This window comes from Budorcas taxicolor, chromosome 15, assembly GCF_023091745.1.
Source record: "Budorcas taxicolor isolate Tak-1 chromosome 15, Takin1.1, whole genome shotgun sequence".
Lineage (NCBI taxonomy): Eukaryota > Metazoa > Chordata > Mammalia > Artiodactyla > Bovidae > Budorcas > Budorcas taxicolor.
This window is the reverse complement of record NC_068924.1, coordinates 73,199,242-73,214,757: the sequence shown is the minus strand read 5'-3', so window position 1 is coordinate 73,214,757 and position 15,516 is coordinate 73,199,242. Positions and strand designations below refer to the sequence as shown.

The 15,516-nt window shown below is 53.9% G+C and overlaps 1 protein-coding gene across 1 annotated transcript in view; it reads right to left on the bottom strand.

Annotated features, from left to right (window-relative positions):
- The window catches only part of PRDM11 (PR/SET domain 11), a 48,411-nt gene that overhangs the window by 10,916 nt on the left and 21,979 nt on the right, over positions 1-15,516 (bottom strand). Inside the window, exon 4 of the mRNA XM_052653184.1 lies at positions 12,390-12,457. Coding sequence (XP_052509144.1) covers positions 12,390-12,457 — 68 coding nt within the window. The remainder of the gene's footprint in view (positions 1-12,389; positions 12,458-15,516) is intronic.

Genomic DNA, 15,516 nt, shown 5'->3' with positions numbered 1-15,516 from the left:
CAAAGAGCAACCTGGTGAAGATGTCAGAAGGTTTAGAAAGACTGAAATCCATTTCCCTTTCTACCTCCTCACACTTCACTAACCCAACAAGAATCAATACTTAGGAAGAAAGGTCCTACTGAGCCTTTCCCTTCTCCAGGGGATCTTCCCAACCTAGGGATCGAACCCAGGTCTCCTGCATTGCAGGCGGATTCTTTACCAGCTGAGCCACTAGGGAAGCCCATTGCTTAGCACAGGGAACTATAATCGATATCCTGGGATAAACCATAATGGCAAAGAATATGAAAAAGAATATATATAGCTATATATACACATATGGGGAGACCTGGGTTCGATTCCTGGGTTGGGAAGATCCCCTGGAGAAGGAAATGGCAATCCACTCCAGCACTCTTGCCTGGAAAATCCCATGGACAGAGAAGCCTGATAGGCTACAGTCCATGGGGTCGCAAAGAGTCGGACATGACTGAGCGACTTCACTCATACACATATATATGTAGGTATAACTGAATTACTTTGCTGCACAGTAGAAATCAACACAACACTGTAAATCAACTATATTTCAATTAAATAAATTATTAAAATATTTAGGAAGAGAACTCCAAAACTTTGTATAGATCACAAAGTATCTTCAAAGATCAAAACTGGTTCAGCATCCTGTTGTATTTGGTTGTTCTGAAAGTTGGCATTTGAAATAAGATACACATGGGAGCTCTCAGTGAATCATAAACAATCCATTCCCCTGAAAAGATGTTTGTGTTACATCATTTTTGAAGTAAAGCTAAATGGAGCCAACTAAGTCGCAACATCAACTATTTCTAGCCAGGTCTCCCACTTTCAAGTATTTTGCGGTAACACCCAAATGGCTGGATCCACTCCTAGAATCCCTCTGTCCCCACCCAACAACCCCCGTATGAAGAAGCATGCCTGTTCCATCAACAACCCCCATGTGAAGAAGCATGCCTGTTCCATCAACAACCCCCGTATGAAGAAGCACGCCTGTCCCATCACATGGCTGCAGGTGAGCAAGGGCCCTTCCTGGAACAGAAGGCTTCCAGGGAGTGAAAATATTTCTATTTGTTGTTTCCAGGTCACTACCTCGTTGGCTGGAAGCAGAGAGTATGTCAGAAGGATGATAGAAAATGCACAGCCCAGGCTGATCTGTGAATGCTAGTGCTTATTTGACAGTTTTTCAAGCCCTTTGAAGCAATCAAAGGGGTGGGTGGTGGTGGTGGTGATGGTGGTGGGGTGGTTCTGGACTGAAACTTTCATGATGATAATGGATTGTTTTTACTCCCAACTCTTTGCTGACTTTGGGTATTGGCTAGATAAGCTCTAAGACAACACTTTCCAGACCTCACCCACTGTGTCTTATCAAGTGCACCAGAATTTCTAACTGGCTCAGGAAATGAACTATCAGTTTCAACTCAAGAGAGGAAACAACCTACAGGGCATCTATTTTGTCCGCGGGGATAGAGGAAGGCCAGGTTCAGACACTCCCACCCAGTGGCTCTGTCTCTGATGGAAAGGAAGCAGCCCAGGCCCCGAGGCAGAGACAGGAAAGGAATGACCGAGGAGAGGCTGGGCTCCGTATTCTGCTAGGCACTGAGGTCTCTGGGCTGGGAACGTCTTTGGGTCAGGCATTCACCCCCTAGATCCTCACCTGGACTTTAAGAGAACACCGCCCAGCCAGCCCTCCCTCGGCACGGCTGGCCGCCTCAGACTCTTAGAAGCGATGTCCCCATCTAAAGGCTGAAACTGGCTGTTCATTCACTTCCATCCACTGGCGCCAGTTTCACCTTCCTGTTTAACTTGCTAGCCCCACATTCCCACTGAAGCCAAGAAAAGGAAGCGGAAAACTTTTCCATCTGAAGTTGACAAGTCCTTGCATCTCTGTGTCCCTTCTGCTTCCTACATGCCCTCTTCTCTCCCCAGGGCCAGAGGGAGAGGTCAGCCAGTCACCACTTAGCACTTTGACCTTGGTGGGAAAGACCCCCAGGCCTGGTTTCACAGCATCTTTGCATCTCCTGGAGATGGGATAATCTTCATTTCCATGACCCTGCTTTTTGGTCAGCAATGGTAGAGGAGGACCTAGATTCCAAGAGATCAAAGACAGGCTGGAATCTTCCAGAAAGTGGATGGATCCCTGGTCAGGACCTGGGCATTTCCTGCCTGGGAGACTCTCTCCCTGTGACTGGAAATAAGCCAGGGCAATGCATAGGTCAGGGGGTCCCTTTCCTGCTGAAGAAACTCCCCAGGGGAGCCAGAGGAAGTCACTTCATGAGAAATCTCAGAGCTGAGTGAGCAGGGCTTTACCTGTACCAGTCAGACACCTAGATCAATGGGCAGGTGAGCAAAAAAAGTGAGTGTCTCAGAGGGGGCCCTGAGGTACCCTGGCAAATGGACAGCCCCTGACCCTTCCAGAGTCTCCTGCCAGAAATAGTGGGGCTTTTCCCCCCAGGACCCCTAACATACTTTTAGGGGACAAAAGGTAAAATTCATTGAGCAACATCTCACTTTTGATGAGCAGAGAAATTAAACACAGTGAAACGATTTCTTATGTGGCTGCCTTGCCTCCCTCAGCCCATCAATTCCTTTCCTTTCTTTTAAGGGTGCTGAACACAGGGCGTCTGTCTGAGAGCTGATGGGACCTGGAAAATGCCAGGGGCACTCAAGCCCCCTCACCAACATGTTTTCCCTCGGCCGTCTAACCCTTGCTTTGGGGGCCTTCAGGTTTTCACAGGAAGCGAAGAAAGAGAACATACACCGAAGAAAGATGCTGGAGACCAAGTGTGTTCCAAGTGTGAGATCAATTCTTTTTATTGCCATCTTAACAAAAATACTTGGGAAGGCAATCTTTGATTCCAGCATCAGAGGGTGGGGTAATGCCAGGCAATATAGTCAAGCCATCGGGCTGTCAGACAGGGGAGTGTTCACTTCTGGGGATCAGGAACCCCCAAAGAACCACAGAACGGGAGAAGGAGCCCAGGACACTGCAGTTGCCCTCCATTCTCCCAACACGGGGCAAAGCTCGGGCTGGGTTTAGAAGCAGCACTCCAGGAACGGCCATGGCGGGGACTGGGCACAGTGATCCTCCCAGACCCCACTCTGGCGCTAGGGGGCTGGTGTGGAAGGATGGGCAGCTGGGGATATATGGCAGCCTCAGGCCAGGGAGCAAAGAGGACACAGAGCTGAGCTGCACCCATGTCAGAGCTAAGCTTGCAACTGCCACCCCCCGACCCCCAACTCCCTCCCTAACTCGAAGAACCCGGCTCTTTCCCCACACTCCAAAACCAAACACGAAGCTTTGAGATGTGTGTAGCTAATGCGTAGGCAGCCCAAGCAAGCGGAGGCATGGCATGCTGGAACCTGGAACGGGTCAGGAGCCCTGCTGGGTTCTGGGTTCTTTTAAAAGCCAGGGGAGGGGTTGCCTTCTAGATCCTGAGATTTGGACCCTACTTCTGCCCAGCCACTGGCTGTCAGCCTTAGTGTTGGGGTTGGGGGGGTGGGGGGAGGGTGGAGGGAGCGGTAGGTGCGGGGGTGGGGGGGGGGTGGACTCACATCCTAAATGCTGCTGTTGCCTCCCACTCAAAACCCAGAGGGCTTGGCAGGGGCAGGAAAGGAGTAACACCCCTCCCAAGTCTAGATCTGGCCTCTGGCACGGGAGCTGGAAAAATCCACAGGTCCGACTTCCGGTTCTGCCCTCACCCCCGAGTAGATGATGCTGTTTCATTTGTCATCTATGAAATGCAGATGAGGATGGTGGTAATGATGACCATAACACCTGACTTGGCTGCCTCTCCTCCTCTGTCCTGAGGACCCACCGAGCTCACACGCTCGGAGAACCGTAAAGTGCTCTACGATAACCAGGTCTTGTCTTCCCCTTCCTCTGACGTCACCTGGCTCTCCTCCCCGCCCCACAAAAGGCAAGCACGGCAGCTGAGCACACGCGTGCGTGCGCGCGCACACGCACGGAGGGCAAGCAGAAGGCCAAGGCAGGGGCTCAGAGCCCTGGGGGAGTGGAGGGCAGACCCCTCCTGGAGGGGCTGAGCTCTGCTGGCCCATCCGCAGGCCTCGCTGCCCCCCGCCCCAGCCCCCCGAAAGCAGCAGAATCAGGGCCTGGGAGGCTGGTACAGCAGCCCTGAGGATGGAGAGCAGGATTCCATTGAGATGCTCTTGCAGCCCCCTTCCCTGCAAGGCCTGCTGCCGCGGGATGCAGACCAAGAGGAGGCTGACCTTCCAGGACAAGCAAGCATTGAGCAGGCAGTTTTTCCTGCATCTTGAGCACCTGCCAAAGATGAGGGAGTCGGGCTGAGCCCAGGGCAGCCAACCTGTATTCAGTGAGGAGATGACAGTCCCCCCAGCACCCTACAAGGTCATCGATGGTGGACACGAGAGACTGGCCCCCCCGTCTCAAGGCCAGATGCCCCTCCTCCAGCTTTCTTCCTCCCAGTGCAAACTGGCCGGCTTAGAAATTGTGCTTTCTCTTCCGAGACCTGGTAGTCCGTGCTGGAGCTGGTACTGGGGGCGCCTCTGGGGGCTCCACCGGGTGAGCCTCGGCTGGGGGGCTGGGGCCCACGGGGGTGGTCCCGGCAGGCCCCCGCTGAGATGCCTGGACCCCATCCCGGATCTCCATCAGCGTCTGGCACGCCTGGCTGACGCGGCCGCTCAGCTCAGCCATGGCCTGGCCAATGGCCTGCATGCTGCTTGCTAGGTCCCGGTGCGCGGCCACCAGCTCCTGGCAGAACTGCCGGAACACCTCAGTCTGCTGGGCGTGGGCATGGAGGAGCTGCCAGTCCAGGCCCGCGCTGGGCGGGCCGGGGTGCGGCCGAGGGGTCCTGCAGGCAGCCTGGGGCGAGGGCCGGGGCAGGGCCTCCGGCTTGGGGCCCACCGTCTCGGACTGGTCGGAGGAGGAGGAGGAACGGAGCAGGGTGGGCCTGGCCAGGCAGGCCTCTTCCTCCGGCGAAGGCCGCAGGGGCACCCGCAGTGGCTGCCTCGAGGGCCCGGGGGTCTCCTCGTCTTCATCATCTTGGGGGATAAAAAAACAAAGAAGGGCGAATGATTACAACCCGGAGAAAGACGGCAGCTCTGGGCTTGGACACAGCCCCCCGCCGGCAAAGTTACCAGCTTCCCCCGCCCTGCTACCCCTCTGCCTAGTTTGGCCTCTGCTTGCTCCCCATCCACCCGTGGAAAAGTATCTGCTCCCTAGGCCCCTAGGGTGTTTGGGCCAAGCACCCCAGGGAGACAGGTGAGCATGAACCCCCCGCGGTCCCCAGGCTCCCTTCCTATCACAGGCACAGCGACACTCTAGAGGGAACGCGGTCCCAGGGACGGCATGTCAACCCACGGGCTCACTTCCTCTCTCTGCAGCTCAGTTTCTCAAAGCAAAGATAACAACTGCTCTACCTACCTCCCCGACCTCTTGCCCATCTCGCAGGGCTGTTAAGAAGACTACACAAGAGGACAGAAGACAGCTCTACACTGCCAGAAAAGTACTATGAGGCTCTTGGCCACCGCCCTGAGTTCCGGCCTCCACGCGGCTGTTTCTGAGTTGCTTGGGGCCACCTTGTGGCCTTGCTGGAATCTGCCACTTTTAGTGATGGTGGGGGAAGCTCACAGACTGGAGAAAGGAGGCAAGGGATAGACCAGCCCAGACAGGGCAGAGCAGATCTACCTGGGCGACCAGCCCTGCTGCCCCCTCGGTGCCCCCAGGCGGGCTCCCGGAGCAGACACAGCCCATCTACCCAGGAACACCCGACGGCACACAGGGAGCATCAGACAGACCGCTCCGCGCGGCCCGTCACAGGGAGGGGCCCAGCCCTGCACACTCAGATCTCGGCGGCTCTCTCATGACCAAGGTTGTGCTGAGCTAATTCCCATAGCAAGAGTGAAAAACACACAGGCTGACCCTTCAAACAGGCACATGTCTCTGCCTATATGCGAGGCGGGGGGCTGAATTCAGAACCACCCCAGGGAAGGTGACAGGAACACAGATTCTGGTTGCCCTGGGCTACATGCCTCCCACGAGTCCTGGCGTCCCCTTGGGCCAGCATAGAGAGCCGAGTGCCTTGTGGACTCCCACTTTGTGGGGAGAGGGGCGCTGGAAGGAGCGGGATGTACTGTGGTGATGTTGCTTCCCTCCCTTTCAGGGCCTCGTCCCACCCAGCCTCTGGCCAAGTGCCGCAGCAGCTGGGAAAAGGAGGGCCCATCCCGCCTGCGGTGGAGGGGTCCTGGGCCCCCTGCCCAGCTCACGTCACGTTTTGTAATCTCATTACCTTCAGTCTTGGGGAGACAGAAGGATGAGCAAGACAGAATTTAAAAAACAGACTTCACCTAGATAGCCCCCTTCTTTTTCTCATAATTTGGTAGCATCGTCCTGAAACTTGGGAGCTGGGATTCTCCGGGACCTGGCAGACCCAGGTTCGAATCCCTGTTCTGAATCTACTCCTGAGACTACCTCTGCGTCTGAAGCTTAGTTTCAGAGGAAGCTTAGCTTCATCTGGACCACACAGAGGTCAGACTAGAGGGTGTCCTCCTTCGTCCTTAGTTCTTAATAGCTGACTCTGAGTAGCCTCCTGTCAGGAGCCCTCCCCAGGCCAGACAGGAAATTAGCACGTTCCCTGCAGTAGGGGGCCTGGGAAGGGAAGGCTGGATCTCTGTGAACCATCTTCCCCCGGGCTGGCCCGGCTGGCATCCCTGGAGCCCTCCTGCCCTGCTGGTCACTGGGAAGCCGGACAGCCTCCAGCTGGGGCCGCAGGTGGGGGCAGATGTGCGTAGAAGCAGGGCTAAAAGTGGGTGGCAGCCCCAGCAAGGAGTGGGGGGGTGGGGTGGTGGGGTCTCGAGTGCTCCCCCTTCTGGTGAGCGCCAAGAACTACAGCCCCAAAGGATGGCCGCCCCGTCTAAGCCGGGAGCTTCCACACCCGCCCAGCCCCTGGCATCAGCGTTCATCCTGAGCCATAAGGAGCAGAGGGAGAAAGAGGAAGATACTTGCTGAGGGAGAAGAAGAGGTGGAGGGGGCCTTGAGGAGAGGAACCAGAGCGCAGAGACAGGGGTCTTAGAGAGAGCTTTGGGGCAGGCACAAAGAGGCAGAGGACACAGAAAAAAGAAGCCAGCAAGGCACCGCAGAGGCCCCGCGGAAATATCACAGAAACAAAGACCCTGGGAACAGGCACACAGACAGGCCTGAGCTTTCGGGGGCCCGGGACTTGGCCGGCTTCCTCCGACGCCCCTCCCCCCTCGCCTGCTGCACCGGGCTTCCCTGGCTCCTCTCTGTTCCTGGAACGTGCCAAGCGCCTTCCTGATGCGGGGCCTCGTACATGCTGTTCTGCCTGCGAGGCCCTCCTCCCCTCCCCTGCGCTGCGCCCCACGCACACCCTCCGGGTTAACTCTTCCCCACCCTTCGTCTCCATTCAACTGTCTCTCCCTGGGGTGGGGGTGGCGGGGGGGGGGGGGGGGGGCGGTGCTTTCCCAGCCAGTCCACTCCTGCTTTCAGACCACCACCGCCTGCTCGCTAATCTGCAGGGCTGAACCCAACAGGAAAATGCGGGTGCTTGCTTCAAAAACTTAGTCTGAGTTTCAGAAAAGCGAGAGCGCAACAGCAGTCAGCCCAGCTCCCAGCCCTTGGGGGAAGACAGGTCTTAAGCCCACCAAGTCAGCTCTGCTCTCAGGACTTCCTGCATTCATCTACTGATCCTTCTTTACGCATTTCCTCGTGCAACTGTTTAATGAAAGGGTTCTTATTCTCATGAGTCTGAGGAACTTCCCAAGAGCAGCGCTGGGGGAGGTTTTAGAATCAACTCTGTCTTCCCAGCTCCCAGCATCGTGTTCAGGACATATTCTAGAATGAATGAAGGGAAAGAGGAGGGGAGAGGACGGAAGTGGGAGAAGGAAGGAAGGAAGGATGGAAGGGCTGGGCGAGGCAGAAAGGAACAGCAGAGAGAGGGGGAGAAGGCAGGTGCGGGGGGTCATCTCCAGGAGTGAGCGGGAGGCAGGCAAGGGGGGCGCGGGGAGGGGAGCAGGCGGGCGGTACTCACAGCTGGTGGAAGGGCTGTCCGTGCCGTCAAGTTCCGCCCTGGGGAAGCCGCGCCCGGACCGGGCCGTGAGCAGCGCTGACTCGATTGCCCTCTCGTGGGCAGTGAGCACGATGGTGGGGGCTCGGCCCCCGGCCCCGGGGCCCGACAGGGACTGCTGCATGAAGGCCAGCTTGTCCTTGGTCCTCCGTTTCATGTCATCCCATCTGTGCTTAATGTCCTTGACGGAGCGCGGAACCTGGCTGACGGAGGTGATTTTCCGAGCTATGCCTTCCCAAATCTTGTCCCTGTCGGCATGGGACAGCCGCATGGTCTCCCTCCCAAAGAGAACCGCTTCGTGGTGGGTCACCTCGGTGACCAGAATGTCCAGCTCCTCCTTGGAGAACTTGGGCTTCCTCTTACGCTCGGCCAGGGGCGCCACGTTCCTTGGGTTGAATATCCCACAAAGCACAATGGGGTAAATGACCGTCAACGCGGCAGGCCTCCTCCTTCCTAAGTGCCGGCCCCCAGCCGAGGAGCCAGGAGGCGCCCGGGCGCCCTCGCCCGCTCGCCACCACCACACCCTGCTCCTGGCGCCAGGCCCCTCGCACTGCCGCTTGCGGGGCAGCAGGAGCCGCGGCGCGCGCGACAGGAGCGCGGACGGAGCCGGACGCCTTCCGTTTCGGGTCCCGCCTGGCCTCTGACTAGCTGCGAGGAGCCAGGGCAGGCAGCTCGGCAGCCTCCCCTGGCCCCCTTCTCCCCATCCTGGAACCAGCGGTTGTTACCGACCGAGAAGGGATAAGCACGCTGATGTAAAGAGCTTTAAAGCCCTCAGCAGGCATGAAGGATCCTTACTGGGGTTAGGACGAGGCCACAGCCTGAACTCAGAGATGTTTGCACAGACCTATGGAGCCCAGGGGCTTGCAGGAACATTCTTTCAACAGGGAGATTATTTACAGCGGGCTTCCGAGGGGTGTGGCCTTGCTGGTGACGCCCACGATTAAGGCGTGGTCACAGAAAGCTTGTTCTGCACCCTGGTGGGTCTCTTCCCCTTCCTAGTCTCCCAGGTCCCCACCTTTGGGTGTGGGCAGGCTCCTCCCAGTCCCGACCACCACTCCACTGCAGCGCTGGCAGAAGCTCCTTTTTGGCAGCTCATGGGTAGGACGTGAGGAGACCCTGAGCATCCATGGGGAGACAAGGTCCACTTTGATGGAGACCAGGAAGGACCTTGGCTTCCATCTGCACAGAGGGTCCTCGGCCACAGGCACAGCACAGCCCTTACCCCCTTGGCTTGGCACCTCCTCTGGCTCTGCGACTCATTCTTTCCCACAGTGTGGTTCTGTCCACCCTTTATCCCATGCCCATGGTCCCAAAGATCCACCCAAGAGAGCATCCTAGAGTCTGATGGGAGACCCGGAGTCTGATTCATTCCCTCTGGCTGCTGCCAAAGCCACAGCAAGGGACAGGGCGCAAAGATCCTTCAGCCCTTGTCTTCCCACTCCACCCACCCAGAATACCAGAGCCCAAACGGCCGAGGAAGAAGGTGGAGGCTTTGTCATCTGGCCAAGACAGTGGCCGGGGCCCGGGCCTTGCACTCAGACAGACTTTGGATTAGAAGCTGAGTCTCCTATGCAAACCTTGTCCCCCCCACCTCCCCCCGGTGCCACCTCCAAGGGCTGCCAAGAAGAGTCTGTTCAGGGCTTCTTAATCTCACCACTACTGGCATTTAGGATCAGAAATTCTTTGTTGGTGGGGGAGAGGGCATTCTGGACAATGTAGGATATTTACCAGCATTCTTGGCTTTTGCTCGATAGAAACCAGCAGCATTCACCCGCAGAGTTGTGAAAACCAAAAACATCTCAACACACTGCTTCCAGGAGACTAAAAGAGCCCCTGCAGGGTTGTGGACCACCGATCTCATGAATGCAGAGCACCCAGCATGGGGCTGCCATAGAGTCAACAAGTGGGTGTAGATTCTATTCCCGGCCTAAACTTAGGTTTTGAGAAAATTAACCAACTCCATTCGATCTTCTGCAAGCCCCTAAGCTAGTGAACGTGTCCTCAAATTAGAAGAAGCTGTACAAATGGAAGCCGTACATTTAGGGAGAAGAAGAGGGTCCCAGGATGAATTGGCTTTCCCCTCAACCCAGGAACCATCCGAGGGCTATCTCCCCAGCAATAAACCATAGACCCAACCCCAGCCTACCCCCTGAGTCTCTAATAAGATGAGGGCCCACCAGCTGTGGCCACCCTGGCACCATCTTGGATCAGAATGGGTCCTGGAGCAGGAACAGGACAGACGCCAGGCCACCAAGGCAGCAGTAGCAGAACCCTCATGCACAGAGAGAACACTGACCTAGACGCTCAGAGATGGGCTCCAGTTCTGATCTGCCGCTGACCACATCATCTTGACCCTGCTCTGCTCTGGGCCTCACTTTACCACTGGAGCATGAAGATCAGAGCAGAGCAGTGGTTCTCAACCCCAGCAGCGCATCAGAATCACTCCGGAGAGCTTTACAAACTGCCGACGCCCTGGGCTCAGTCCCAGCCCGATGAAGTCAGAATTGCAGGAGGGCCAGATGATCACTCAGTCAGCACAGGTGGTGAATCCCCTTCTCTGCAGTGATGGCAAAGCCTTGTCCCCAAACTGAAGGATCAGAGATACATGGAAGAGCGGAACTGAATCAGCTCTCCTGGCCAAACGTCAGTGCAGAAAGGCCTGACCCAGACTGCACTCAAACACACGCCCCTTTGCTTGCCTAAAGCCAGGCCAGAGCCACAGTCCAGGGGTCTGGGCCATGCAGGCCATCTGGTCGCCCGCTGGACACCTGGTTGCCACTCCCCACTTCTGAATCTTTGCTCACAAGTGCCCTCAAATGCCTCCCTTGAAGGCCCAGCTCAAAGGCCCTCCCCACCCTCACTTTCATCTGAGCCCCCACAGCACATAGTCCTCACTTCCTTCGAACAGCCTCATTAGAAAAAGCAGTTTCCATAGCAGAAGGTGTGAGTCCTGGGAAGGCCAGGGGAGCTGGGCTGGGCCCATCCATCTAGGATGCCCAGTACAGGCTCTGACTCAACGCAGGTGCTCAGGAATAAGGGCTGAGTTGCACGTGCTCAGCTGACCTGCACCCAGTGATCGGGGAGAAGAGGGCAGCCAGAGATGTCCACCCACCTTCTTGGAGCCACTTTCAGGGCATGGCTGACCTGACTGTGTGAAAGGGGGGAGGTCCCCACGGCATAAGACTGGGGCCTGCCTGTTCTCAGCGCTTCCGCTTCTGCACCTGTTCAATCGCAATAAGGACAGCGGCTCCGACAAATCAGGGGGCGAATCCTTAAGTGTCCCGGAGAGTATCCACAGCCGTCCGGCTGCCAGCCGGCCTCAGGTGGGAGACCCGTGGGCAGTGGGGCCCAGTGGAAGGGGACCAGACAACTCACCACAGCCTCCCCACCTCAAACCAGTTTCTCTGCATTTGCTTGGCAAGTCTCAGGGTTTAAATCCAGCAGACTCCCGTTAGGGAGGCCCTAACTGCCCTCCCTCCAAGCATGATCTCTCCTCTACCCTCCAGCCCCCAGCCCCACGGGGCACAGAACTGCACACACACTGACAGAGGGCCCGATCCATGGTGCGGTACTGCCTCGGGTTCAGCCCTCCAAGATCCAGCTCGCAACCCAGCTACTAACCCCTTCACGGCTCCTGAATCCCAGAGACAGGCCACCAAGGAGGCAATAAGGCAAGACTGACCTCCCATACTGCCCGGTGATGCCATCGGGCAGGGCTCCCTCCCCAACTCTCAGGCACACCACACAAGCCAGCAGCATAGAACCCAAAGGACAGCTCGGCGCAGCTGCTGCTGGGTGACCCTGGGCCAGTCTCCTGTTTGCTCTGGCTGGCAGTGAAGGATCCTTCCGGTGCAAACTTCTGTCCCCAACAACAGACAAAATCACTCTAACAATCAAAAACTGAGTTAGAGACTGTGCCCTTTTCCCTGGGGGCCTTTTACACAATGGCTGGGAGTCGCACTTCGATGTTTCCTGCACCCCATCCAGCCAGAGTTTGCCTGCGAGAGGTGTCACAGTCCAGGGACACCCCCCACCTCCATGCGAGAATGCCAGCAGGCTGGGCCCTGCGGCCTCCAGAAACACTGACATGTGTGTCCCCATAAACAGCTGGTCTGGCCACAGGCCTCCTCCAGAACCCCTGATGGAAGCCTGGGGGAATCAGCGGATTGGTCCCCTGGAGCTAGACATGTTCCTGCCAAGAGCAGTCCTGGGGCCTTCAGGGACTTCCACCACTGGAGACTCTAAAGGGCCAACGTTCTCCCTTGGCCTCCTTTCCAGAGTTCGGACAAGGCTCCTGGGAAATCAGCAGAGAGCGGGACTCACCTCATCCAGTTGGCTTTAGTCTCATCTGACCCATCTATGGACTTGTAGCGGTTGTTTTTGTCCACAATCTGGAAGACAGAGAGACAGTCTCGAAATGGGCATCTTTGAGGGGTGGGCTCTTGCTTCCCCAGCCTCCTCCCCTGACCAGGGCCCAAGGCCACCACCCAGAACCCTCCCTGTGGCCTCCCTTCTAAGCCCCCATTGCTGCAGGACTGACCAGAGCTGGGCAGGGATCCCATCTCCCTCCTCTGCCCTGAAGGAATACCCAGCACATGCCAGCAAGCGGCATTGCCAAGAACATCACATCGCAACAGCAGCTGAATTCAGGCGTTCCTCTCTACGGTTTCTGCAGGAGACAGAGGCTGACACCAGATGACCGGGCATACGTGATTCCAGCGGGTCCTTCCTCTCCCCAGTCTCTAAACATTCAAGAACCTCTGGGTTCGGGGTGGACCCCTTCATCTTCCAAAAACTGTCTGTATTTCATCACCATTTTTGAATCACAGTTCAGCTGGATATGGAATTCTAGACAGATGAAGTTTATTTTCTTTCAGAAAATAAAGACTGCCAAAAAGGCTGCCATAGGCTCTTAAGCAACTTACTATTAGTCTATGTTGTTCTTTTGTGGGTAATCCGTCTACAGTAAATTCTAAGACTTCCTTTTTATGCTTGATTTTCTGCAGTTTCACTATGTGGTTTTAAAGTGGAGATTTACCTTTTAAAATTCTCATTACTTGTCAAGCATATTACTTGATTAGGATTTATACCTCCTTTTCAACTCTGGAAAATTCTGAGCTACTACGCTTTTGAGTACGGCTTCTCAGTCATTTTCTTTAGTCTCTTCCTGCAGAATTTCCATTAAACACATACGGTCGGAACCCAGTCTATTCTCCAGGTCTTACAACTACTCTTTTATAATTTTCCCTCTACATCTTTCTGGGTGGTTCTCAGAGCATTTCTTGGAATGCTCTTCCAACTCATTCATTCTCTCTTTGACCATGTTCATTCCAGAGTTCATGACTATTGACGTTTTTCCTTTCTTTCTTTCCTTTTTAAAAGACTTTTACTGCAATTAATATTTTTCATTCCCAGAAATTTCAATTAGTTCTTTTTCACACTCATCTTTTCTTATTCTGCCTCTTTTTGTTTCATAATGCTGTGCTCCTTCTTTTTCTAGCAGCTTTATTGAAATATAATTAACATATAGTATGTCATGTGATAAATTTTGACAAATGTATATATCATAGTCAAGATAATAAACGTATCCATCACCCCTAAGAATTACTCTGTGGCCTCTGTGATCCCTTGCTCTTGCCTCTCTCCATATCTCCCATTCTCAGTTGCACAGGCAACCAGGGAGCTGCTTTCTGTCACTACAAATTACTTTGCATGGTCCCTCCTGCTGCTGTTGCTGCTAAGTCGCTTCAGTCGTGTCCGACTCTGTGCAGCCCCACAGATGTGGTCCATAACTTTATACAAACAGAATCAACTGGAAGGCATGTCTGCCTTCTTTCACTCCACACAATTATTTTGAGATTCGTTCCTCCTGTGTGTGTGTGTCAGAGCTCATTTCTTTGTATTGGTGAGTAGTATTCCATTGCTTGGATAGGTCACTATTTTTTTTAGTCTACCTATTGCTGGACATTTGGGTTGTGGCTAGTTCTGGCTATTACAAATAAGGCTGCTAAAAGACATCACTAGCAAATCTTTTCCTTTTATTGGAGTATAATTGCTTTACAATATTTTGTTAGTTTCTGCTGCACAAGGAAGTGAGTCAGCTATATGTATACATATATTCTCTCCCTCTTGCACCCTCCTCCCGTCCCCCACCCACCCCCCTAGGCCATCGCAGAGCACCGAGATGCCCTCCCTGAGCTTTACAGCAGCCTTCCAGCAGCCGGCTGTTTTACGCATGGTCGTGTATGTATGTCAGTCCTGATCTCTCCGTTCGTCCCTCTCTCCCCTTCCCCACTTTGTTCAGACGTTCCCTCTCTACACCTGTGTTTATATAAATACATATGCTTATTTCTGTCGGGCAAATACTTAGAAGTGGAATTGCCGGGACACATGGTAAGAATATGTTCAACTTTTAAGAAACTGCTAAACTGTTTTCCAAAGTGGTTGCACCATTTTATATTCCTATCAGTCGTATGTGGGATTTCCAGTTGATCCAGATCCTTGCCAATACTTGGATGAACTGGCTTTTTGGTTTTAGCCATTTTGACAGGTATGAAGCAGTATTCAATGTGGTTTTAATTTGCATTTTTCTGATGACTAATGACACTTAAGGATCTTTTTGTGCATTCATTTGTCAGTTGCATACCTTGTTTGGTAAAGTGTTTATTCAAATCTTTTGCCCATTTTTAAAATAGTGGATATTTTTTTCTTACTGTTGAGTTCTGAGAGTTTGAAATGGACTTCCCAGGTGGCACTAGTGTTAAAACACCCACTTGCCAATGCAGGACACATAAGACACGTGGGTTGGATCTCTGGGTTGGGAAGATTCCCTGGAGGAAGGCATGGCAACCCACTCCATTATTATTGCCTAGAGAATCCCATGGACAGAGAAGCCTGGAAATCTAGAGTCACAAAGAGACACAGTAAGCAACTTAGCACACGTGCACGTTTGTTTGTTTTTTTTTAACGCATTTCAGATATAATTCCTTTATCAGAATATGGCTTACAAATACTTTCTTCTAGTCTGTGACTTGTTTATTCACTCTCTTAACACCATTTCTAAGACAGAGGTTTTAAATTCAAACAAAAAATGCCAGTCTTATTCTTCTTAATGGATGTTATCCTTATTCTCTCTTTGAAGATCCCGAAGCTGTGAGTGTTAATGATATATTATCCCTTTCATCCATAGTAACAGAATCCCTGGATTATAACTGAGCGCCTAGCTATCTGTAATAACAGAATACATTTCTTGACTTCTCCTCTGGCCAAGTTCTGGCCAATAGAGTGGAGGTGGAAGTGTCATGCGTCATCTTCCTGAAAACTTCTTTAAAAGACAGCTGATATATACCCTTTTACCATCCTGTGGCCTGGAATGCAGATATAATGGCTGGAGCTCTAGCTATCACCTTGGACTATGAGGCTATAATAATCCAAGCATTGAGACAGTGAC